Genomic DNA, 25,144 nt, shown 5'->3' on the forward strand with positions numbered 1-25,144 from the left:
CAGGTCATGTTACGCCCATGAGACACCGCTGAAACTCGAGCCTGCACTGAGCCGGTGCAGACAGCTGCACAGATTGAAATGAGAGCATATCTGTTGTATGAGGTGAGCATGTAGAAAAAACTGATCTGATGAGGTTTGTCAGCAAAATTCCTGTCAAAAACAGTCATAAGGTAAGCTGATGTTGCCATAGAGACGAGGTCATGCTGAGGCCATCCTGGCTATAGCCTTATTATTACGAAGCATCATATACAGTAGAGCCAAATATAACACTAGTCATAGCCCCAGTGCAAAAGTATTGTAATCAGTAATGCATTACTCCACACAGACAGTGATACTGTGAAGTAACTTATTACTTTTAAATGAAAATAAACATGAATGTCTTATATATTACATTTTGAAAGCAACTTGCTCAATGCTGTGAAAAATGGACAAAATATCTGTGACCATCCCCGGCATCTTGTAGATCACTTTCGGATAGTTCACGTAGAGATTTAGGATCATTAACCTTTGATATTCAATCTGCTGAGAAAATTGGCCAGTTTGGCAAATGGCTGTGGAGAGTTTTCCTTTAAGTGCCTGAGACCCTGTAATCTTGACTACATACAGTAGACAAACCTTACACTTTCTGAATGGCCTGTAATTTTCTTATACTTCAGAAATTGTTATGATCTAATACGGGCTGCACTGCACATACTTCACATAAGAAAAGTTCAAAGCACCATGGATCCATGACACTCCATATCTGTCCAGATTATTAACATTTAAGCTGCACACTTCACCACAGCATTCAAGTGACTTTAAATTACATTTAGCAGTACTATTATATCCATATACTGTTCTGTTTCAAAAAGCCTGAATCCCATGACAAAGCTCAGATTTAACCCTTTTTAAACAGGACAAGATGCATAAGAAAATATGAGCAGCTAAGAAACACAACTAAACCTCTAGATTTAATGCATGACACAAAAAAATCCTCATAATGTAATACAAAACATAAAAAGAAATAACCCAGTATGTAAGTGCTTGTTGAGCCTCAGTAACACATTGCAGTAACTCAACTGGAGTCACATGGTAGTATCTTAGTTACACAATATTTACATAATAATCAAAAGCAATTGTTTCCGCCAACTTCCAACACTTGTCACTAGATTTAGCTATTTATTTTAGAGACCTCCCCAGGTTCAATTAGTCCTTAAAAGCCATAAGCAGCAAATGTGGCTGCTCTCTTGGATTATCAGGGAAAAACAGTTGACTCCTGAGCATTTGGCAACAGATTTGGTACCAAATGTTGAACCTGATCCATGCATTTGCACTACTTGCTTGTCTCATCCAAATACTGTAGGTGTGATCACAATGCTTCCTCATGCACAGCTGATCTTCTGTCTCCGTTGTGCACACACAAGCTTACAGCTCAGGCACCGTGGGGCAGAGTGAGCCAGTGGGTGAAATGAGAGAGGCCCTGCTGCTGAGCTCTGCCTCTATTTATGCTTTGTCGGTTCAGCAATTGTATTCATATGCAAATGAGCGCATGACATCATCTAGTCATGTTTAAGCAGTGAATGCGTACTTTCCTTGGATGATAGTTGGCAACACTGAATGCAGCTGCTTTGACTTGCTGTCAGCATCTATGTAGTTCAGGCCAGTGATTGTATTTAACTGTAAATAATCCAAGTTCCAAACAGGGAAAATACAGACTGTCTGATGTCGCTGTAACACAGACTCATCTCCCTCTTTTTTAGATATTTCTTTTCTGTCTTCCACCACTCACACTCTCTTATTTTCAGCCCACCAGCCTTATTGTCATCTCAAACAGTGCTCTGATGACACAGAACATCGGAAGAAGAAACATTTGCCTTTTGTTTTCATATGTACGCAGTTCCACCACATTGACTTGCCCATGTAACACACATACGTAGACGGCTTTTGCACTGATGCAGCATTGTCGACGTAAAGAAGTGATGTGACATCTCCATTGAGCATGTGACAGCATACAATGCAAAAAAATAGCACTTCATTGTCTTGATGTTTATCCATGCTGGGCATTTATGTGCTGCAGTTTTGATAATGACATAATTGTTGCCACAAGTGGTTACGATGATGAGCACAAAACAACACATTAAACAATGTGGGGGGTTTATTTAAATGACATTAAAAGCCCTCTAGTGGGTGATCTACACAGCTGTTGCTGAGGCTGAAATGTTTTAGCGCCACATTGTTCACACTCCAGTATTAGCACCATTAAGGTAATAAGAGGCAATATGTCCTTAAAACAATGCAATCATAACAATATTCTTGACGATATAACAAAATAGTGAAAAATGTTTTAGGTTTAAAACTCACAATAGCTGTCAAGCTCTCCTCAGGGCTCCCTTTGTACTTAACCGCTGTGTTGTATTGACTTTTGTTGTTACAGTCTTCTTGCACTTCTTACATATTAACATACCTAGTTGTACATCTGAACTTTTGTAAGCAAAACACTTCCACACTGCTGTGGTTGCTCCCCTTTTTGGAACTCCTCCACCGGTAGCAATAACACTACTTTTGTTTTCAGCTATGCTCATCGTTGCTGCGGATAACGGCATGACATCATTATGTCATTATGAAATCTATGATATGGCACACCACTGTGGGTAATGTATGTCAATAAATTAGAACATATATGTATTCCAAAACTCATGAAACGCTGTGAGGGAATCTCAGTTTTTCTTGGCCCAGCCCTATTTGCAGTCCTCTTGGAGCCACAGAGGACTGTTCAGCAGTCTTACACCACTTGATCTCACTAATCATCCCCAACAAAGGGATGAAAGACAGTGTGAATATTTAATCAAGAATTTAGCAGCCTGTTCTTACAGTAAACGTAATTGAATGAATCACATTTTCCTTTTGTAGAGCAGCTTTTGTAGAGCAAGACTGCAGGAAAACGATCGAGACTATCCAAACAGGCTGTCATACACATGAAACATAGTGGGTACACCGTTCTTTAAAATGAGCAGAGAACAGCTTGAATTTGATTTATTTGCACTCTGTCTAAAACTGCAGTCTGTGTAGAAACAGCAGGTTTGGTTTGAGGAACTTGGAATATTATAACTTAATTTTATTCATGCACTGCATCAATAGCGTGTAATGGTGTTACAGTGCATTGTGTTTTTCACTGAAAGAATGCGTAATGGACAGACAGACTGATAGTAGATATATCAGAATATTACTATATCACAGCAACTCTTAAGTATGTTTTCTGTTTCTGTAAATATTGAATTTTTTACAATTAAATCTACAACCCATTTGTAGTACTCCAATCCCATACAGGCTGTAAAGTTGGCAAGACAAAAGGCCACTTCTGAAATGCCCTGTGCTGCTTTATAATTTCACAAAGGGGAGTAAGCAGGCATGGAGGCTCTGTCATTTTTCATTTGAGGAGGACACGTTTGTTGTTGGCTTTGGTTTTTTGATGTTGTAAAGTTTTCCTTTGGGGATGTTTGAGGAAATGCTGCTTAGATTAAAGTTTGAGAGGGGCAGACTCCGAATGCTCTCCTGGTCATTCGTGAGGGTGTGAGCATTATTGGTTGAATCCCGTCGTGCTTAGCATTCACTGTTTGGAGTCAGTTTCATTCACACACAGTCAAAGATTAACAAGGATGACACATAGCATTTCTGCAGCATCACATTTCTTTCCTTGTCACAGGTGAACTCAGAGGCCCTGGCAGATATTATTCAAATTTATGCCACTTTTACTTTTTTCTCTCCAGTCAAAGGAATGGGAATAGTGTCTCAAGTATGATTCTGACTTACTGGGAATATGCTTTTTTAAGAGGATTTTGGGTCGAGCATCTCATGGGTTTTGATGTTCGTGCCGATGTCTGTATTGACGTTCGTGTGATTTCTGTTTAAAATACACTGGATATTTTGTGTCACTGGGAGCCGTACGTCAATATGTGCCCATTTTGTCTGCAGTTTTTTCATGGTTTTCTGAACTCCTTAGTTGGATGCTATTGAATGTCAATATAATGCTTGATCATGGAAAGTAGAGGACCGAAATGATCTCTGTGAATTTGATTCAAAATAACATTAATACAGCACATACATACAGCAAGTCATGAGCACTTTGCTTTCAGTGTCAATTGCTCAAGGACACATGGACGTGGACAGGGTGAGCAAGCTATCAATCCAGCAAACCTATGACTAATGGATGATTGATGACACAGGAGCTAAGAAGTTTGTAGCCCTGGCCTTCTGTTGAGAATTTGAAGTCTGTAGCCCAATCCTAGATAACCCCATTTACATCATTACCGCTATTTTCTCAGACTTTCAAAAGCTCCTCCAGAGCCACAGAAGACGTTGTACAAATGTTTTTACAGACTGGGTAGAACTCCCTGTGACAAGTAAGCTGATCCTTATGTGTAAAATTGGAGGAGTGTCGCTTTTTAATCCTCCCCACATCTTTGTGTGTAAAATACCTTATAATGCACAATTACTGTCGGCTTAAGTAGAAATTCAGTGCTCCACAACAACACCATCACAAATTTCCCTATCCGTCCTGCCTTTCAGCGCCAGCAGTGCAGTCTGTCTCCTGAAAACAGTGGGCAGTCATAGAGCCACTGCTGTGGGGGGGCATGGATGAACAGGGGAAAAATATGGAGGAAAACAAAGTTGAATGAACGTGATCTGTGTAGGGAAAATGAACAAACCAGAGTCTACTGATGCTGACCTTTATTTCACTAAAATTCAAGTAGGATTTTTATTCATCGCCAATGTGGAAGTGCCTTAAACCTGTATTGTTTCTGATGGCCAACAGGGGGCCACTCCACTGGCTGCAAAAAGAGGTCTGATTGGACATAAGCTTTTGAGAAAAAATGACCCTACATCTTACTTTTTATGACCTCAGTGAACAATTTCCAAACAAATTCATGGTCTCAATCGCTACTTTCAAGTCGTCTCCAAAGGTCATGATGTTCCTTTAAGAAGTTATCGTCCCATTTATAGTAAAATAGAGGATAAACAGGGGTTTGTTTTACGGCGTGGCTACTTCGTAATTGTCAAGTCCTCGAGTTCTCAGTGAGTTCCAATCAGGATTGAGGCGTAGCAGTCCTCCCCAGCTCCACCTTCATGTTCAAATATGGCCACTTCTGGCTCAAAAAAGCGAGATGGTAACGGCTGTAATGCCAAACTCAAGTCCACAAGCCAATGGGTGACCTCACAGAGGGTTACGCTTGGGTGGGGGCATGAACTTTTTTTGGCCTGTGACAAAGGGCATACCAGAAAGGTTATACATTTGTGAATCATCCAGCCTTCCCTGCCTCAAGTCTCAAACCTACTGAAGCAATTTGTTCTTCCTTTAAAAGTCCAAACACGATACAGGACTGCTCATCTATAACAGAGAATCCACTGTGTTGTGGGCAATGCTTTTATAAATAAGTAATGTGTCACAGTCACTGTGATTTTTCACTCCAATATAATGAAGCACATTAAGCTGTTGAACCGATGAAAATGCTTGTACTTGCATTACATGTGAAATTCAAACAGAACAGTTATAATGATGATAACTTGATTCAGACTGCACTTTTGAAAACTACCGTCACAAAGTGCTTCACAAACAAGAACGAAGGAGAACAATCTCATATCAAATCACAGTCATCAAATAAAATCAGAAATAAAACAGCTAAAAGTAAATAAGCTTACAGATCAGATAAGCAACAGATAAAATAATTGATAAAAAGCCAAACAATAGAGTAGGGGGCAGTGAATTATGGAGTCCTGAGGTAAACTACTCCACATGGTTGGAGCCCGAACAGAAAAAGCATTCATCATTAGCTGCCCTCGAATTCTCACAGTTATTTCATGACTCTTTTAAAACTTGTATTTAATAGTCTCTTCACTAACCATTCAGTATTGTTTTGAGGTAAAAATACGCATGTGAAATGTTGCCTAGCAACAGCTGCTGTAAGAGGAAGAAAATGGGCGAGTGCCGTGAGAAGAAACACTGAAAAGAATTTCAAAATAGTTGCAAATTTCACAACAAATGCAGAGTCTGACTTCGATGAATTGACATCACAGAAATGTAAGACACTGAAAGAAAGTGTTCTGAGTTCAAGTTCTGTCGGAGTCAGAAACACCTGTTCACCTCTGTCAGCTCGCTCAGTAACATACCTGCTAATAAAGAACTAAGAGGGCTATTTAGTGTCCATCGATCTCCTCCGCATTTTGGTACACATGGGTGTGTGTTTTGTAGGTAACTCAAAAGTAAAATAATTGCTCCTGTAATTAGTGTTTATCTGAGCAATGGGTGAAGTAATCCCTTTGCAGTTTGGAAAAGTAATTAGTAAGCAGCCATTGATTACTTCTCTGAACTAACATTGGACAGAACCCATCCTTGGCACTTCCCCCACTGGGTTTGCAACGCTGGAAGAGTAATGGGGAAACAACGTTTATTTTGGGGATGTGCCACACCATATGGCCATATGTGCAACTCGCTTAAAAGTGAGGTCTTGATATTAAGCATGTTGTTTTTAAATCCACATCCTCTAACACAATGCCAGATCTGAGGTAGCGTATGTTTATCCATCACACTGCACTCAGCACTGTATTGACAAGTACCCATGAAAGATTCATTGAAGAAGCAACCAGCAGCCCTGCCTGCTCACTGGGAATTTCCTTTGTGAAGCCCCACAATGCCAAGAAGCTTGCTGTGTGCTGTCTAATTGTATTGCTGGAGATATAATGATAGAACACAGGCTACCCAAATTAATTGAGGCTTGCCAGTCACAGCACAAATTATGCAGCAAATGCTGCAGTGCTGCGTGTGAGGAAGTCACTGCACCAGAGCCAGAGCAGGCATTACAGTCAGTGTAGGTGTAGATTATGGTCTGATGCAGGGCTTGTTGCACTTAAGGAAAAACCAACAAACAGCCCTCCTGACATCCTGTGCAGTAGGTGCTGTGGTGTAGTATGATTTTGCACAATAATACATGATTATTAAACATATGGGGGCTTATTTTCTCTCTCTTCAGTCACATCTAATATATAATTCTCTTGCCTGTTGTGCTAAAAAGAAAATCAAAGTAACAGGTGGTGCTTGTCTTCCTTATATAGGCTGTAATGTGTGTGACCCATTTACGTTAGGTATGAAACACTACTGAGCATTGTTTCAGAACTAATAGACCCTTGACTCTAAATCACTAAATGACTTGCAAATTCTGAATTTACAATGAATGTGTTCCACATTATCATTTGCTTTTTGTAACAATCTGAAATATGATTAGATAAATAAGTCATTTAAAAAAAAGAAGTACATCTTGCCTGTCAGCCAGTGAAAAGTGTTGCAAGGGCACCAGTGCAGTGCATGATGTTTTACTGCCATCTGTTGCCAATACTGTCAGATGTTTTATGCAATAGTAATATTTTAATGATGATCCTCCCTCATTATTAATTTCCTGCAGGGGACTGTGACGGAGGCACGCTCAAGTGGGATTGTGAAGACAAACCCCTTAGCATCAGGTTTAACAAATACCGTCTTGTAAAGGTAGCCTGAACATTGCAGGTGATATTTCAGTGGTGATCCTCAGGAAAGTTGCAGTTGCACTGAATTAGTCGCACACGAGGCACAATCTAAATGAGGTTGTTAGAGATGACAAATCACTTATGATTATCACATTAGCCAGATGAAGAAATTCATGAATGATGATGGAGTAATAGGAATGATCACTGCTATATTGTGGTTTTGTGTGTTTGAAGAAAATGAAATATTCATATGTTATTATTTGTTTACCTCAAGTTGGGAATTTGCTGCTGCTGGTCCTATGAGACCCAGCAATGAATGGTGCACAGGGAGCCCAATAAGAAATTACATAGTGCTTCATCTCTGCATGAGACAAACCCCAGCCTCTTTCTCCTCTGATTCACTCATATGTTTGTTTGTGTAATGTAATCCATTGTGGTTTTCTGTTTGTATGTCTGCATGTGCGGCGGTGGTGATGATGATGTGGGGCTGTGGGCCATATTCCAGGCTATCTAGCTACTAGACCAAGTAAAGTAGTCACAGTCATCTTTATAAATAGTCATTTTTGCCTTAGAGCAAGACCAATGTAAATTAGCCCGGTGGAGCATTCAATGTGCTCATGAGAGCTCATCAAGTAGCATCATCCTGTTTGCTTAGTGAGCATGCTCTCCGTGTCTCACAGGGACAGCCTTTGCAGCATTAGCAGGCCAAATAAAAAGCTACCACAGTAAGCACCAAAATATTTCTCACATATCCTCTGCAAAAGTGTTGTAACAATATTGTGATGTTTCATATCTCAGCAACACATGTTCTGTTGACTTGAAGTTCCTGAAAATAAAGAGCAATTTAGTTTTAAGAGAAAGGGGGAATGGCCTCAGACACACATCAGGCACCTTGAGGATGGTGATGGCTCTGGATATTAGGTGGCATTTTGTTTTTTGCAGAGTTAAATATCCCTTAATTTTTCAGTGTGTGTATAAAACAGCTCTCATGATTTACATACCTGTAATTAGTCCTATCTGAAGTTGCATGCATGTGATTGCCTCAGGGAGGTGTCCTGGAAGGCTGTTTCAAATTAGCAGGAGGGCGATTGCCCTGATTGTTTCCATCTGGCCATTAAAGCAGACATTTGAGGGGGTTTTTCCACATCAACAGTGGTGCGATCACAAAGAATGAATAAATAAATTTAGCAGAATCAAATTTAGCAGATAAGAGATGTGTTACTTGCATCACATGTTCAAAGGCAAACGGTGAGTAAATCAATGGGATGACAAAAAAAAAGCATACATCATATAGATTACCCTGTAACAGAAACGTGTTTTCACGGCACGGACCCTTTGCATAATGTGCAGCCCTGTAAAGAGGCTGCGATTGTATATTACCGGTATGAAGCCAATGATGAATTAGAGAGAGGGAATCACTTGACTTTGCCAAAGCTGGAATATGACACAAGTAGACCAGCTACTTAACATTATGGCTGCAACATTAATGACTTGTACAATCGTATATTTCCCCAGAGAGACTCAGAGGGTCAAATGATAAAATTGTCTTCCTACTCATTAGGTTTATAATGTATATCTAGTTTGTGCCCTCATTTTTATCATAAATTAATCCTGAATGACATAATGAGCACTTACACTCATGATAGTGCTTTGCGGGCTGATTTGCTTGTTTGTTATTATTATAATTATCATTGTTGTTGTTTTTGTATATTGGAATAGTAATACATATCATGCATTAGACTAGATCGTGTATGTTCAATTGGTTCTGGCTGGTCTAGACTATCTTAGTGGTATCTATAGTGTGTTTATTATGGGAATTTCATATCTGCTGAGATGCACAACAACCTAAAATCACCACAACACTGAGCAGAACCCTATTTCTGGACTTATTATTTAAATCCAGCTGTGAAAGCTGTTCTCTCGTCTCTCCTGGGTTTTGGGTGGTAGCGTAAGACACAAACGCACCATTGCTTCCAACCCAATCTATCAGTGCGTAAAGCCTCTCAGAAAATAGTGTATAAGGTGTAAGAAGTCGTACACTGTCAGTTTATACTATAGTCTCAATGGTCACATTAGTAGCTTCACTGCTGTGACTCCTCCGTCTGACTCCACCACAATGTTTTCATGCTTTGCTGGATTTATTGTATCAGATATCGCAGCCGTTCTAACTGACCTGGTCTCTCTCTCTGTTCTCTCTCAACAGATACCATCTGCCTGTTGGCAAACAAGGAGGGTCATGTATGATTGAAATAGCTGCAGATAATGGCACAGCTCAGCGTCTCGAGGAATACGTGTCTCACCCCATGTCAGAGGTAACCTGACCTGCCTGCAGTCAAATCAACCCTTTGTGCCACAACAATTTTCTTAAATGAGCATTTCTAACCCACACTCATGTCTTTTGTATCTCCTCCTTAGACATATTAAAATGTTAATCAGAATAGTAAATACATGTCGCCATGCATAACTTCAATCAACAATCAGGGGAAATACAGCCGTTACGGCCCGTTATTCACTGCTCTGTTCATGAATGTCAATGAATTTTGAAGCTATTTGCAGACCGATCATAGTTTTTGGATTAGCATTTTTCCTTGCTCCAAGAAATATATTTGTCACTGTATTCACTTATTTAATACAATCTTATCCAACTTTTCTGGAATCAGGTGCATTTGAGGTTAAACCTATTCAATGCAGTGTGTTTTGTGCTTTTCAGTATGAATTAAGTGGGCATTCAGATCAAAAAACAGGGTTGCATTGGAACTGCAGTTTGAGTCTTAGATCTGTGAGTCTGAAGGCTAATCAGGTGCCAAAACACTGCACAATAGTTTTTAATATTATGAGGGAGGATGTTACTGCTCTGGAAAGTTAGCACAGCTGCAATCATTTTAGATTTCATTACGCCACTCAAGAGGTAAATAGTATTTACTACGGCGTTCGTGTTACAAAGTAATCTTCTGCACTTGCACAGCACCTTCCTGGATGATGCATTTCAGCACAAGCTGAACCAGGTTCAGCTTCTTTGCTGGACGACGGCACTGCATTATTTGTCTTGAGCCCTCTGCTTTGGCAGCCCCACTGCGTGACTGGTCTGCTTTTTTTGTCAGTCTCAAAGCAGCCTCAGGCTCATTTTTTAGCAGGTTGCCTATTTTAAAGTGCTTTTGTTTAGACATTTAAAACTGGATATTTGTTCAGTGATAAAAAGTTTACATTCTGAAAAATAAATGTTTTTTTATTGAAAAACTTTTGTTCCTCATAGTAAAGTGTTGAAAACAGAATTTGTTTTGGTGCTGGTACTGACACTAGATCAGTGCTATATCAGGATAAAGGATACTGTAAACAGTGCGAATCTGTCGGTTTATATGAGCTAAAAGCACCCAGCTGCTGCCAGTAGACATACAGTTAATTGTCTGAGTTTGCAATTTATATAGTTTGCCTTTAATCACCTATAGAACTAATGACAGCAGCATCATGAGCAGATTAGCCATATGTTTTTAAAGTTAGCCCTGCTCACTGTTTTTAAGTAACAGCAGTTGCTTCATGAATGAGGAACAGGAGCTCCCATTAAAAACATGCACACCTGTTACATCATTTGGCGAGATGATCACACTTGGCAAATAATGTCCTTAAGGGCAAGAATGTAAGTATCACTAAGCTAGTTTCACTTGTTAATCACAGGCTGGTCTTTTCACTCTGGTTCATTAATTTGATGAACAACATCTATATTTGTTATTAATGAATGATTTTGTTTTTGCATTTTCAAAGATGCAGAGAGGGACTCCAACCTTCCCACAGGCTCAACATGCCTCCCCTCCCTCAATGTGATTTATGGTCTTCTAATTTGAGATGCCAAGATGTTTCCTTTTTATTCTCTTGTTCCTTGATAACACATTCATTACACAAGTATCTTTACCACAATTATATTGCACTTTGGTAGCCAGTTATCCTTTGCCTGCGTTTATAGAAGGCTAATGTAGCCTACCATGATTTAAAGATATAGTGAATGAATGGGGGTTAGCACTTAACACCAGTCACATTAAACACAACGAGACTTATACACAAATTAGACAAAGGTTTATATTTGCTGGCATGCCACAGTTGGGCTTTGAGCTAATTAATTAAAATCATTTACGGTAGGAAAAGCAGAAAGCTCACACATGTTGAAATAAAGAAATAAAAGAAGCTACTAGCAGGCAAATTTGTGCAGTTCACATTCTAGCCTGTTGTGTGTGGTTGTCGGGGGTCTTAGGAAAAAGGGTGTCCTCTAAAATACAATGTGTAAAACCCTTTGAGGCAAATTTGTGATTTTAGGCTACATGAATAAAATTGATGTGACTTGACATTGTGAACCCGCAGAGGAGCTTGAGAAGGGTTCAACCCAGCACTCACACATGGCTGAGCTGCAGACCTCAGAGAGATCATGAAGCAGCTTCCAGTCTCGACTGCTGAGGCTCATCAGGCAGTTTAGACGATGTCAGTGCAGCACTTCTCACAAACATTACCAAAATAAATGTGGTATTTGTCAAACTATGAGTGGTAATAGAAACACTGGACTGTGAATGCACTTTAACAAGTCAAAGCTACTGTCTCCTTTGGCAGTTTAGACTGGAAGCCCACATACAGCAGAGATGTCTTATTTCAATATTGTGAACATATTGATCATATCTTGCCTTGGAAGTCTGAGTGCTACATTTTTAACTGAGGCCGTGTTCATAAAGCAAGCTTTTTGTGCTCTATAACAATTTTCTGCCCAACAGTTTTTGCCTGGAGATGCTGTATTTTTCAAGTTGCTCATCTAAACAGGAGCACATGTACATAAGAACACTATGTAGAAATAAAATGAAATGGAAGCTGTATTTACTGGTATTACCTTCAGATGGAACTCAAGAATCCGCAAACAGCACTCAAGAACTCACTCTGAGTCCACTTACATCAGTCATGAATATTGTATCAAATGAACTCCTCTCATAAACATGGTAAACACACTTGAGGACACCGTAAAGTCATTCCATATCAGCCCATCTTCATCACTCAGCTCCAGTGGCTCATAGCTGGTCGTATCACATAAAATACAATTTAGCTCACAATAAAAGTATCCAGCCACAGTCGCTTATTTTATTTGAATCTTCAGCTTTGTTAAAGATGGTTTTCAGGCTCTTAACCTTGCGGTGACATTAAACACACATTCCTGTGAACCCTGTCATCTCTGCTTTTTCGCAGGCTTTCAAATATGCAGCAGTTATGTCAGTTAAAGCTTGCATTAAGCCAACATCCCAAATGCTTGCGTATGTGATCCAACACCTCGCCGTCGCTGCACTGAACACCTCCACTGCAGCTGTCCAACACCTTTCCTCAAGCAGCATGATAATTGTTACACTTGAGAGACAAAGCCATATAAATTCTTATTATTTCAAAACGACAGGGAGTAAATTGTTGTGTTCAAAGTGTCGTTAAAAAAAGAGATTTTCTGTATTCTTTATTAAGTTTTCATGCGAACAAGCATAAACTAGGATAGTGAGTACAGTCAGTACCCACCTTCCAGAGCAATTGGCAACTGTCAAAATAAAGACAGTTTATTTGTATTGTTTTGTTATTTCTGCTGGAGGGATGGAAAATGTTTGACAAGTCAACAGGATTTTCGAATGTACCCACATCCACATTACACGCTGTTTGTTTCTACCAAAGTTTTGAAAGTGTTTAAATTATAGTGGTTCAGTCTGTACTTGTAATCTTATTATTATAGAAATTACTGAGGGCAGGAGATTTACTCTGTCTACTATAAATTATATCACTATTCATACATTAAACAGAAAACCACATAGACTCAGGGGAGTTTTATTTTGAAATCCACTGTCACCATGTTACGTAATGTGAAAGAATGTGTAATGAAGCTGTGATAAGCGTTGATTTGTCTTTCATAAATGAATCATTGCACGGAGTGAGTATGAAAGTGTTATGTAAACCTTTCAAATAGAAAGCAGGATTCAGTACTCATTTGAGAAAGCGGAGGTCACTGCTGTGAATGAAATATATGTAATTTAGTGCTAATATGAGACAGTCTTGTGCTACATTTTTTTAATGCGGCTTTACTTTAGTAGCAGACACAATTATGCCTCACTTGTTAAATTGACCGTTATGGTACAATAAGCTGCACGTTCACAGAACTTATCTACATTAATTCTACCCAATTACCTTGCACATCAAAGAAAGCTTGCAGTATTTTTCAGATATTGTATGTCTCTCGCTTTGTATCAGGATGGGCATTATCATATGATGTCATTAGGACTGAAAAAAGCAAAGATTATAACTCCAGTTTCTTGTCTGGGTCATGTTAAACTGGAGAGTAACAGTAGCTGATCATGTTAATCTTTCTTGTTGATCTTAAATTATAGTAAGGTCCTGCTTATGTAATAATAATGTTAATACATGCACACACACACACACACACACTGATATTGAGAGCCTGTTTTTGGCTGCACATCTTGTACTTGAAGGGAGACATATATTGATTTAGTGTGATTTACTAAGCGATCACACTGATCATGGCTTTCCACCATTTTTTTTTTTTTTTCTTTTTATATTTTTGCAGGGAACGTTTGGGCCCATATTTCTTGGGGATGTTTCGTCCCACTGGGAGATGCATGATGGGAGCGCAAAGGGAGCGAGGAGATTCATTGGCTGTATCAGGGAACTTCAGGTCAACTCAGAGGAGATTTACCTGGTGGGCGAGGCGGCAAAAGGGAGAAACATCAAGAACTGTGACCCACCTGTCTGCCAACACCTTCCCTGTCGTAACGGAGGAACTTGTGTCAGGTACTAGGTCACCTTTTACATTACTGAAAAACACCAAGCTTCCTTTAACCCCGACAGCCAAGAATATAAAATCCAGTTTTTAATGCATTTTCCTTCAGTAATAACTCCAGCAATTAGGTGAACTAGTGTTTCTCATGCATGAATCAAACAAAATTTTAAGAAGTGTTTACTGGATGTGCTTGTACTATAAACAACCAAGGTCATGAAAAAGATGTAGTGTGTTTGTAGGAGAGTCATTCCATCTCCATGTTAGTCCAGCCGTCTCCTCTTGGCCACGTGACTCAGTGTGAGGCAGGACTGTCACAGCTAGTGTTTCTATTGTAGGAATACATATTCCAGTTTAAATTGTTTTCCCAATCTCTGAAAACATGAATGGAGCTGTGGCTGTGCAATGGGTGCTTTGAGCACACACGTACCCAGTCAGCCAGCGAATGAAATGACAGTTTTGGCAACAGCTCCCCTTCCCAGCTCCAACCATTTCTTAATGCAGAACTGTCAAGCTTATCTTATCTACTTTTGGACTAATTTCAATTTAGGCCTACTTCTGGGCTAACTGTGCTCTGGGAAATATTGGACTGGGACTCAGCATCAGTCAACATAAATTGATTATAAATTGCATCAAAGGGTGAAATATTGGATTGGGACATCTCTATGGATGATTGTCAACACATGATGTAACTATTTTGTTTAAAGATGATCTGAATCTGGAATATAAAATTAAAATTTTTTTAGGGATAAAGTGTGCAACATGCAAGTTGGTAAAAGTTGCATGCTACTGAGTTTGCAGATATTTTTGACAATAAACAAACTGTCTCAAGGGCTGCAGCTTTGCAAGTTGATTAATTTTTCAGTGTTGTTGAAAGTTTGAGTTCTCCGAGAGTTTGGAACACTGCACCAATTAAATGTACAACACAAAATAAATATGCAATAGCAGAGAGTCAGGCGGAAAGGAAAGTGCCGGCTTCAGCGTGATGGCGCCTGCTCTCCCTCACTTCAGCAATGCCTCTGTGAGGAGTCAGGACAACAGATCTAGCACTGGGTTCGCATTGGTGATAAGGGGCTATAAGAGAGGTCAGCTAGTTGTTGACCATCTTCTGGTTTTCTTTAGCTTTCTGCTCTGTTCAAAATTTTCAGTCTACCGCCTGCTGATGACCTCTGCTTTTGGTTTTGACTTCATATGACATTTAATACAGGAAACAAACCATCTTGCCAAAATGTCCTACAGCAGTTTCTTATCTGGCAGAGGAGGAACTCAAGTAACTTAATAATATTGCCAGTGTTGCCAGAGGAACTTATCTAGAACTAAATTCTTAAATCTGCTGCGATAAATATTTCTATATTAATAGATCACATGACTACTTGTATGTGAAAGCAGTCGCACATACTGATGAACCCCAATCATTGCACTTCATAGTTCTCCTCTACTCTATGGAGTGTTTTAGCATTTATCAGTGCATTATTTTGGCTCGACAGCCCACAGATTTACTGTTTTTCTCATTCTCAGTGTTGTTTTCAGCCACAGCAGCTGTAAAAACCCACTGTACACTACCTGCACAGCATCAACCAGCCGGCAGACAGCTAGAAAATTAGTGACTAGCAGGTGATCAGTGGAGAATTCAGCTGCTGTGTGTCAGAGAATCAATGTAGAGCTAAAATGAGGGCGAAAGCTGACCTTAAAATCATCAGGTGGACACAAACAGGACTCCACGTGATTGCTACTGTTGCATGGATGCGTAAATTAGCAGCTGTTTGCGAACATGTTTGTTATTCCAGCTTCAAAGATGATTGGAGCGATGGTTTCAGCTTTTTTTGGCCCTCACTTTATGATGTCTTCACTTTTTAATATTGTTGTCCATACCACAGAGTGTCTCTCTACTGGCGAGCCAGAGGAATATGTACCTTGTAATGATGATTCGTAGTGTGTCATTACCTTGATTTTACATGGAAATATGTGATAATCAGACAGAGTATTTACCAATTCTTTGAGTGGCTGTGCACTAAAGGAGAAAGGTAGGCATGTTCTGTTCCTTCTCATGTCTCTATAAATCTGCAGTATTTTGTTGGCCCAGTAAAGGTAATCCCTGTGCCAAACTTAGTCCCTCGTGCTAGACTAAATGTGCGAAGATCTATTCTTCCTTCATCTTATCTAGTACAGCTCATCAGACTGCCATCACACTCCACTTACCAGCAATTTTGCCTGTCTTTTTAAGTATGCATTAACTACATATGATGCTCCTTCACCTTAGGTAATCCAGAAAATAGCTACTCTAAATGTCTTCTTCATTGTGTTATGACACTATAAATTAACAGTTGCTTTTATTAAACAAGAAATGGAAGGGGGCACCATGAATATTGGAATATGAATGGCTCTAAGAATACCAATTAAGAGCCAGTGGCATTGTGGTCACATTGGCTTGTCATGTGCAAAAGAGGGGGCCTTGCAATTATCTGTGTGATGAATACACGTTAATGCAGTATCCTCTTGAACCACACAGCATGCAGGGGTCACCAGGAGTTCACAGAGCTCTCTTCATTCTGTTAGTCGCCCTGGATTGCCACAATATAATAGAATGAAAAAGGATTTTGATTGTAGGTTCAGTTGGGGTGATTTCAGCGCTGTCCTTTTTATGTGGTTTTCTGTTCACTTAGGCATGTAGAAATATCAATATTAGAGCTGAGAGGATAATGGCTTGTGGTCGGTGGGTGATACATACATATTAGATAGTTAAGTGACATCCATGTGAAAAGCCAGACAGTGAACGCTGAGGGACAATGCCCTTTTTATTCTTCAGTACCAGCTCTGTGATGCGGGATCTGTGTCATTTATAAACCTCAGCTGCGGGTTGCTGAGAACATGTTAGTAGACTGACCGTAAATGCAGCAAATGGAAATATTGAAACGGAAGCAAGCTGCACACATACCTGCAGAAAGTACTTTGCAGTTCCTCTTTGACAAACAAGAACATCAGTAAGAAAAAGAATATTTGATCAGAGCAAAATGTGAACACTTTCCTTTCCACAGTCAGATAATTATTTCTGAAATGCAGCATGCCATCATCTCTAGATTAGACTATGAGAAAAATACATACATCTGCACAATCCCTCCTGTGTTATACTGATATACAGATGTACCTGTGACCAGTTGTGGGGGTGCAGTGTGAGAGGCTTGCACTTGCGTCCTGTTCCCTGACTGATGGCGTCTCTTTGTGCTTTTGTATGGGCGTCTATAGCGGGCCTCTGGAACATGAGCCAACTTGAGATATAATCTATCAATTAACGAGCTTTAGAGGTGCTGATAGGCAGATTTTGCTGCCTTTGTATATGGCTTTAGACTAGCTGTTCCCCCTGTTTCCAGTTGTAATGCTAAGCTAAGCTAACAGTCACTAACAATAGCTTCATATTTTACTGTACAGAAAATGGTATAATAATCATAGAATTAATTATAGCTGCTTTAAAGTTTTCATCAGATGGTGACCTCTTGTGACAGATCACATAAATAGATCCACTGTTACCAAGTAGAGGATGGACATTTGCTCACACACACACACACACACACACACACACACACACACACACACACACACACACACACACACACACACACACACCCATGTAGACAGAATTACTTCCTACTGATTGGCTGCAGCAGAGACATTCCCTTCCTCGTTATGAGATGGTCCGGCTTCGGTGGCACAAACCTCCACTTATTGGTGAATTGTCCCGATGCTCCATTTCACAGCCTGTTATTCGCAAAGAAAGTGAAACTGATTTTATCTTAATCAGAGTTCCAGCTATGCTTGTTTCAAAGTACCTATAAAATAACTCAAGGTCCAAGAAACAATTATTTTAATTCACCATGAGAAACAAACATAGCTATCATCCCGTGTGTGATTACAGTCCCTGAAGAATATTTCCAGAGAAAACTTGCTCATTACAGTGTTTATTGTATTTGTGTCTTTGAATTTTGGAGGACGAGTGCCTTCAAAACAACTGTGCGATGGTGTTTTTTGGCCAAATTGTTTATTTTTATACATTCTCTTGTTTAAAAGTGAGTTTCTGTGTAACCTTGACATACTTAGAAGTAACTGATAATGATTATATAAGTATTAAAATGACTTGGGGACAAGTCTCACATGGCTCAGTATGAAAACACGGAGGGACAGGAAATGCCTCTGCTTTTGATTTTTCTTTCAGACCAGATCAGACCTCTGACTCCGGATGAAGACAATTCTATACATACAATTAAATACAAAGGTCAAATATGTTATTTTTATGTCTTCGGAACGTTCAATTTGTGTTCATGAAGACTCTCCACAAGACATTTCTAAATAGAAATATGATGATGATGATCATATGATGATGAACATGCATGTGAGCTGGAAAAAAAAGCTTTAAACATGGATGTGAAATGAAAAATGGAGTGATAAAATATCATGTGATTTGATCCATATGGAGCCCATTTGATTAAAGTAGTGGTATGATGAAAACAGGCAAGAGCCATGTTTCATCATTTTCTTATTTTCTTCATTCATCACTGACAACACAAAATTGCCATTTATCATCAAAGGAAAGCAGCCTCGAGGGAGGAAGTAACAAAAACTCACGAAAAGAAAGAAAAAAGAAAATGAAAGTAAAGAGAATTCTTAGGAAATTATGGCCAAAGTGATGAAATGTACATTAATTGAAAAAACTGTGATAAATTGTCAATTGATTTGACAAAAAAAAAAAAAAACTTTGGTTAGGGTTAGGAAGAGATCTCAGGGGGTTTTGGTTGCAAAAGTGACAAAAAATTGTGTGCTGTAAATGATAAATGTCGGTTTGTTATTGTGAATGGTTAATGTTCAGTAACAAGGCAGCGGATTATCAGAGCAAAACTGTTTAAAAAATGAATGATAATCGAGTTTGTCAAATCGGTTGACATTTTCATCACCTCCATTTTCTTCAGTTGAGTCAGTCGAGACCACTTTCTTTAAAAGATAACTGCCAATTTTGTTTTGTCAGTGACAAATGGAAAATGATGAGGAAAAATGATGAAATATGGCTCTGTTTTCATCATATCATGACTAATCTAATTGAATTGGCTTAAATCACTTGATATTTTATCACTCCGTTTTCATTACACTTCCATTTTCACCCCTCTATTTTCCAAATCACGTGCATTTTCATCACCTCCTCTTTTATCAGTTCACTTTTATGACTTCCTCCCCTCATAACAGTGCTAGTGTTCGTGGTAATGAAGGAACATGTCACCCAGTGCAATGATGGGGCCGACTGGTGTGTTTTTAATTGTTCTTCAACAACAATGGAGGGTTGCAGAATAAGTCATATAAGGCTTTGGATACACACAGGCAATACTTACATAAACAGATGACCCGTAAACTGTTTGGACTGAATTTTATGCAACACTGTATTAGTGATGGGGTACGACTTCATTAGTAGACATGAAGTAATTGTTTTGTGATCTCAGTAGAACCCAAAACTCAAACCTTATTCTTAAAACATACAAGATTCTATAAGTGCAGGCACGAGTCCTTGAAGGCATCACCTGCAGGTAGCTTTTGTGGGGAACATTGTGATCTCCAGTTAAAGGAATCTGTTCTCCACAATGAGGTGTCATCTTATTTCATTTGGCATTTTATTCATCCAGCACCAGCCAGTCTTCAGCATGCACATCATTTTTCACTTAATAGCTGTGTTTCCTTCTTTCAGACGTTTTTGTTTTTTTTTGTCTCTCACCTCTTTGTCATGTCTGTGATAGTTTGAGCATTTTGGGGTTTTTTTTTTGTCTCCTTCTTCCCTTTAAACACTGCTTCAGTTTTGGCTCCAGCAACAATGCAGCTCAACATTTTGCCTTTTTGTTTTCTTGGCAAATGTCGGTTCACAAAAGTAGGTGGAACTTCACATCATTTGGTCCGATGACTTGCTATTGCTACCTGTGTGCTGGTGAGAGAGGTGACCAGTGATAGTGCTACATCACAGCATGTAGTGAACGCAGTGGACACATTTTGTGTTCTTAGAGAAAATATTTCACAAAATCTCTCCCAGGTTTAATTGACAGCTGATTCTTACTCGTGTCAAAAACACGGTGGTACTAATTCTTCTGTCTGAACCCGTGTTAAGTGAAGAAATGTTAAATCAATGTAACATCTTTATTTTAAGACATGGAGGCAACACGCTCAGTTTGTTAACAGGTATGCTAAGGTTTTTTTCTTTTTGTTTTCAGTCAATATATCAGCAGTTTAGAAATATATATGCTGGCACATTTGAAAAGTCTGGAGTTTAAACATGTGAATATACTTTAAAAGTGTTACAGAAAAGCAGAGCTTTCTGCGGAGCGCGGTGTGTTCTAGGTTGGACCGTAGAAATACTGTCTGATCCCTTGAGAACAGTTCCCTCACGCTTTATGCCTCCTTTCTATAAGGATTTTATTTCAAGTGTCATCTAAAGTGTGCTCCTCTATGGCAGTAGGTTTCAAAAGACTCTGTGATGGAGACTTAACAGACATCAGGGTGCCTGGAAGAGGTTAGAGAAATATCGAACAGCCGTCTGCTAAAACAGGAGCCGGCGTACGTCAGGTGAATGCCACGTGTAAATTCCACTTCATCCCTTTGCTCAAATTCACAAGACAAATAATTGAGTGAGGAACTCATCAGCTTTCAAATGATTTTCCCTCCCACCCACTAAGAATTATAGTGTCTGTAGTATAACGGTGTCCAATTGGCTGTTTACAATACTGGAAAGCAAATAGCGTTTCAGGACCAAAGCAGTTATTCTCTATAAATAATTTCTGCTAAACCCAGTGGTCCTTTTTATTTTAACAAAGGATAAAGTGGGTTAAAAGCTTTCATCCTGAGAACTGAAGACTGCTATGGCAGCAGAGCCTCATCAGTGCCTTACTGTAAGAAGTGTATTTGCATACCAACAAGCACTTGAAAAGAAGGGATGAAATCTGAGGATGTATGTGGCTGCACAGCTTATTGTTCTAGCTGAAGGGATATCATAAGCTAAGCGGTCTCTTATTCATCATTTTATCTGGTACTTATTAGAGTTAAAATGTAGTCTTCCTTACTAATTTAGCGAGCCTACAACGTATTGTAGCAGAGCGGTCTTTGAATGGCATGAAGTATATGGCAAATACCAGCTTAATGCATTTGTGATTAACATATTCAAATGACTGTGCAAACATCACTACAGTTTCATAATCGAAGTGATTGCCTCAGCCAAATTAAAGTAACCTTTTGTCACCCCACATAGCCAAGTTTTTTATTAGGCCAATTAAAACTCAAGTGTTTTCAACTGTGCTCCCTCTCCTCCTCTTTCTACACTTCACATTTTTGGAGGCAGCAGTACCTGCTGCCCGCTTTTAGTGCTTCTATACAAGACGTCTGACAAGTCATTACAGTATGTTGCCTTAAATTACATGTGATTTAGTTCAGCTGCTTCCGACGCATCTGAAGAGAACTGTTGTTTACCGAATGAAGGTAGTAAATACTTTCAAGGTCAATATTGTCGTGTTGCTGGATTCCTTTGTATTATGTGCCCGTTTTTTATATTTCTTTTCAATAAAACTGCAGCTCACATTTTCCTTGCTGTCCTTGGAATATTTCACACAAACAATATATAGAATCTTTTTGTAAAAAGACAGAAATGAATAAATATGTCCTCACCAAACCTGTTTGTTGAAATTTCTCCACAGAGAGGCAAGTTTAGAATTGACCATGATTTTTAAATAATGCGTGAAATCATGTGTGGAAAACTTTCCTGCAGTCATAAAAATATGTTAATTTGTGTATCCATCCATCATTTTTGTTTTATACTCTTGGACAGTGTTGGGCAGACAATCATATTCACACTTTTATTCATATCTACCAACAATTTAAATTCTCCACTTCACCAAATCTGCATGTTTTTTTGACTGGAGGAAAGTGGAGCATCTCAAGCAAAACCCACTCATTTTGTGTGCCACCAACATTTAAACGCAAACATCGACTGACAATGCGAGGGACAAATTAGCAACGCTGCAAGAAGCGAAGCATAGAGACTGCGCCAGGAGGTGCTCCATTAAATATTTGATTCAAGTTGTCAACGATTATACTAGTAACAATGCCTGTTCTGTTCAATTTGTGGCAATTTTAATCTGTGACTATTGTTCTCAAAATAATGGTCACACAATTGGCGGCGACAACGTGTAGCTGTGTTTCACTGTGCCTTAAAATGTCTCAAAATTGCCTTAAGCAGCCTGTTAATAATCATACACTGGAAATTTTTGACTGTATTACACACCATTCTTTTGTACTTCAATACAGCCATATCTAACAATGCTCAACTACGGTGACAGAATGTAAATATTTTATTTCAAGAAGCCAGTTTCTCAAGGAGCAAACTACATCCTGCAGTGCTGCTGCTGCTCAAAACACATTATTAATTTATAGATTTGAAACCCCACCAATGCTCCCTCTATCTGATATTATACCTTTCAAAGTTGTGCACATCTCAGAGCATTTTCTAAAGTCCCTGTCTGCATATTACTTTGCATGCTAGATCACCCTCCTCTTCGTGCCAAGAGAGGAAGCACACGCATATGAATCGAGGAAAGAACACATCGAATATCTTGTACAAGTTCTCCCTGTAAGTTTTCTGACATGCTACTAATCATCTGCTGTAATTTTTTAGGCTGCGTGTGTTTACATTTACCAAAAGACGTGTGAAGTTATTTCTGCCTCTGCTAAGATGATTAAATCTATGACAACATCCTTATTTCTCCACCACGCTCTCCACATTTACTCAAATGCTTGTGTTTCAGCAGATCTCATAGATCACAGGTATTCCATCAGGCTGGACACATTTGCTCTTCACATTTTTTCAAGTCTTTCATGCGTCATGGGGTGGGATGTTTGATCATCGCCTTTCTCCCTGTGTGTTCTGTAGGCCACCATGTGAGCTTGTAAAGCATCTGGACATGCTGCTGTAATGTCATGGTCCATTTTCACCTCTGGGCTAATGATATCTCCCTCTATGTCTTCATGTTTAGTGATGCCGAGGACTGGTTCTGTGAGTGCCCCCCGCTCTACACGGGCCGACTGTGCCAGTTCAGCGCCTGTGAGCGCAACCCCTGCGGTCATGGAGCCACATGCATCCCAAAGTCGCCCTTGGAGGCCGTATGTCTCTGCCCCTATGGAAGACAAGGTCTGCTGTGTGAGGAGCGTAAGTGTTGCAGCAGCACACGGATCCATTTATTTCACTCTGAAAGGCCATGGAAGAGGTATGCTCATTCACAATGGTGTCGAGATACAAAATAAAACAGCAGCAGACAAAAAAACACAGAATAGTGACATCAAGTCAACAATAAAAATATAGCAATAAAATAGAAGAAATAAATAAAAGAGATAAATACAATATTTAAAATGGAGCACAACATTGAGTTAAAAACAATCAATTAAAACTAGGACTGAAATGAGGCCTTTGAACCTTTGAACCTTGAGTCCAAGTGTAAGACCTTTTGCAGATCAGTGCGGCATAGACTTAGCAGCTTTATTAAGAGGCTGATCTGCAAACAGTTGGTGAATGAGAGCCCTGAGCAGTTGGTAGAATGAGAGCCTGTTGTTAAGTAAAGGGATTAATAAAACTAAATTGTGCTGAAAAGGCAGAAACGTCTTCCTCCAGCAATGGAGTCAGACAATCACGGCAAAACTTGCGGCTGCTTTGCTGAATATTCCAAAAGACTTAGTTCATAAGATCTTATTTCCCAACAACTGTAACTTCATCAGTGTGACTTAAAGCAACTTTTCTGAGGAACTTTTTCCTTAAAATGTCAGGCTTCTGCTGTGCAGCGGGGTGCTGATGTGTTCTCACATTACCAATGATGTCACTGTCACTTCTGTACATCTATGGTCACTTATTTTTCATTTCATCATAAACTACGGTATAACACGGTACTGGCGTATAATAACTTTCTATCACACCTCCACAGCCATTTGTTTCAAGCTTCATAAAATTCTTACTGGCTAACTAAAACTAATGATAATTTCTAAGCTGTTAGCATTCTGACCCTCACTGAGTTAATAATGGTTGTGCAGTTATCTAACTGCAGGGAAAAAGGGACATAACATTGCCTGCCTCTGTGCTGTTTTATACTGACAGACAAAAGCATGTGTCTGCACGTAAGGTGAGACATTGTGAACGCACCCTATAGCTACAAGCTGCAATTGTTGAAAAACCACTGGAGCAACTGATTAACAGAACACATTAATACTTGCAAGCCTGACATTTTCATTTGTGGTTAATGCTAATTAGTAAGTGTTAGCACGCTAACATGCTAAACTAAGACAGTGACAATGGTGAATATACATGCTAAAACATGAGCGTGTTAGCACTGTCAGTGTTACTACGCCGACATCAGCATTTAGCTCAAACCACTACTGTACAGCCTCACAGAGCGGCTAGCACGTCTTGTTTATCGTCTTTGGAAAACAGCGCAGTCACAAAAACTAATCGCTAATTCAGGATGAACTGGAACATATAGGAAATGTGAATCTGATTTGTGATTATCTATAAGCCCATAGGAAAGGGGCTTCACAGATCGTGCCTCTCACAAACAAAGGGTTTTGCTTGACTAAACTGACTGTAGGAGCAGCAGGGCGCTTGGCATATAAGTCGCTCAGCCATGTCACAGCCCCTGACAGACTCGCAGCACCCACATGCCAAACAGAGTAATCTAACCTTCCAGTGTCACACTAAGTATATGGCTGGCATTTGAATTTTAATCCTGATAACATCAGATAAGATCAGAGTCAAAACTGATCACTCCTGAGGTCCCCTGCCTCTGTGGGCTTGTCTGTATTTGG

At 39.4% G+C, this 25,144-nt stretch overlaps 1 protein-coding gene across 1 annotated transcript in view; it reads left to right on the forward strand.

Moving 5' to 3' along the window:
• eys (eyes shut homolog) overlaps positions 1–25,144 on the forward strand; it is a 142,898-nt gene that overhangs the window by 107,636 nt on the left and 10,118 nt on the right. The window contains exons 41-43 of the mRNA XM_070977284.1: positions 9,698–9,806; positions 14,078–14,301; positions 23,332–23,504. Coding sequence (XP_070833385.1) covers positions 9,698–9,806; positions 14,078–14,301; positions 23,332–23,504 — 506 coding nt within the window. The remainder of the gene's footprint in view (positions 1–9,697; positions 9,807–14,077; positions 14,302–23,331; positions 23,505–25,144) is intronic.

Source organism: Chaetodon trifascialis, chromosome 13 (genome assembly GCF_039877785.1).
Source record: "Chaetodon trifascialis isolate fChaTrf1 chromosome 13, fChaTrf1.hap1, whole genome shotgun sequence".
Lineage (NCBI taxonomy): Eukaryota > Metazoa > Chordata > Actinopteri > Chaetodontiformes > Chaetodontidae > Chaetodon > Chaetodon trifascialis.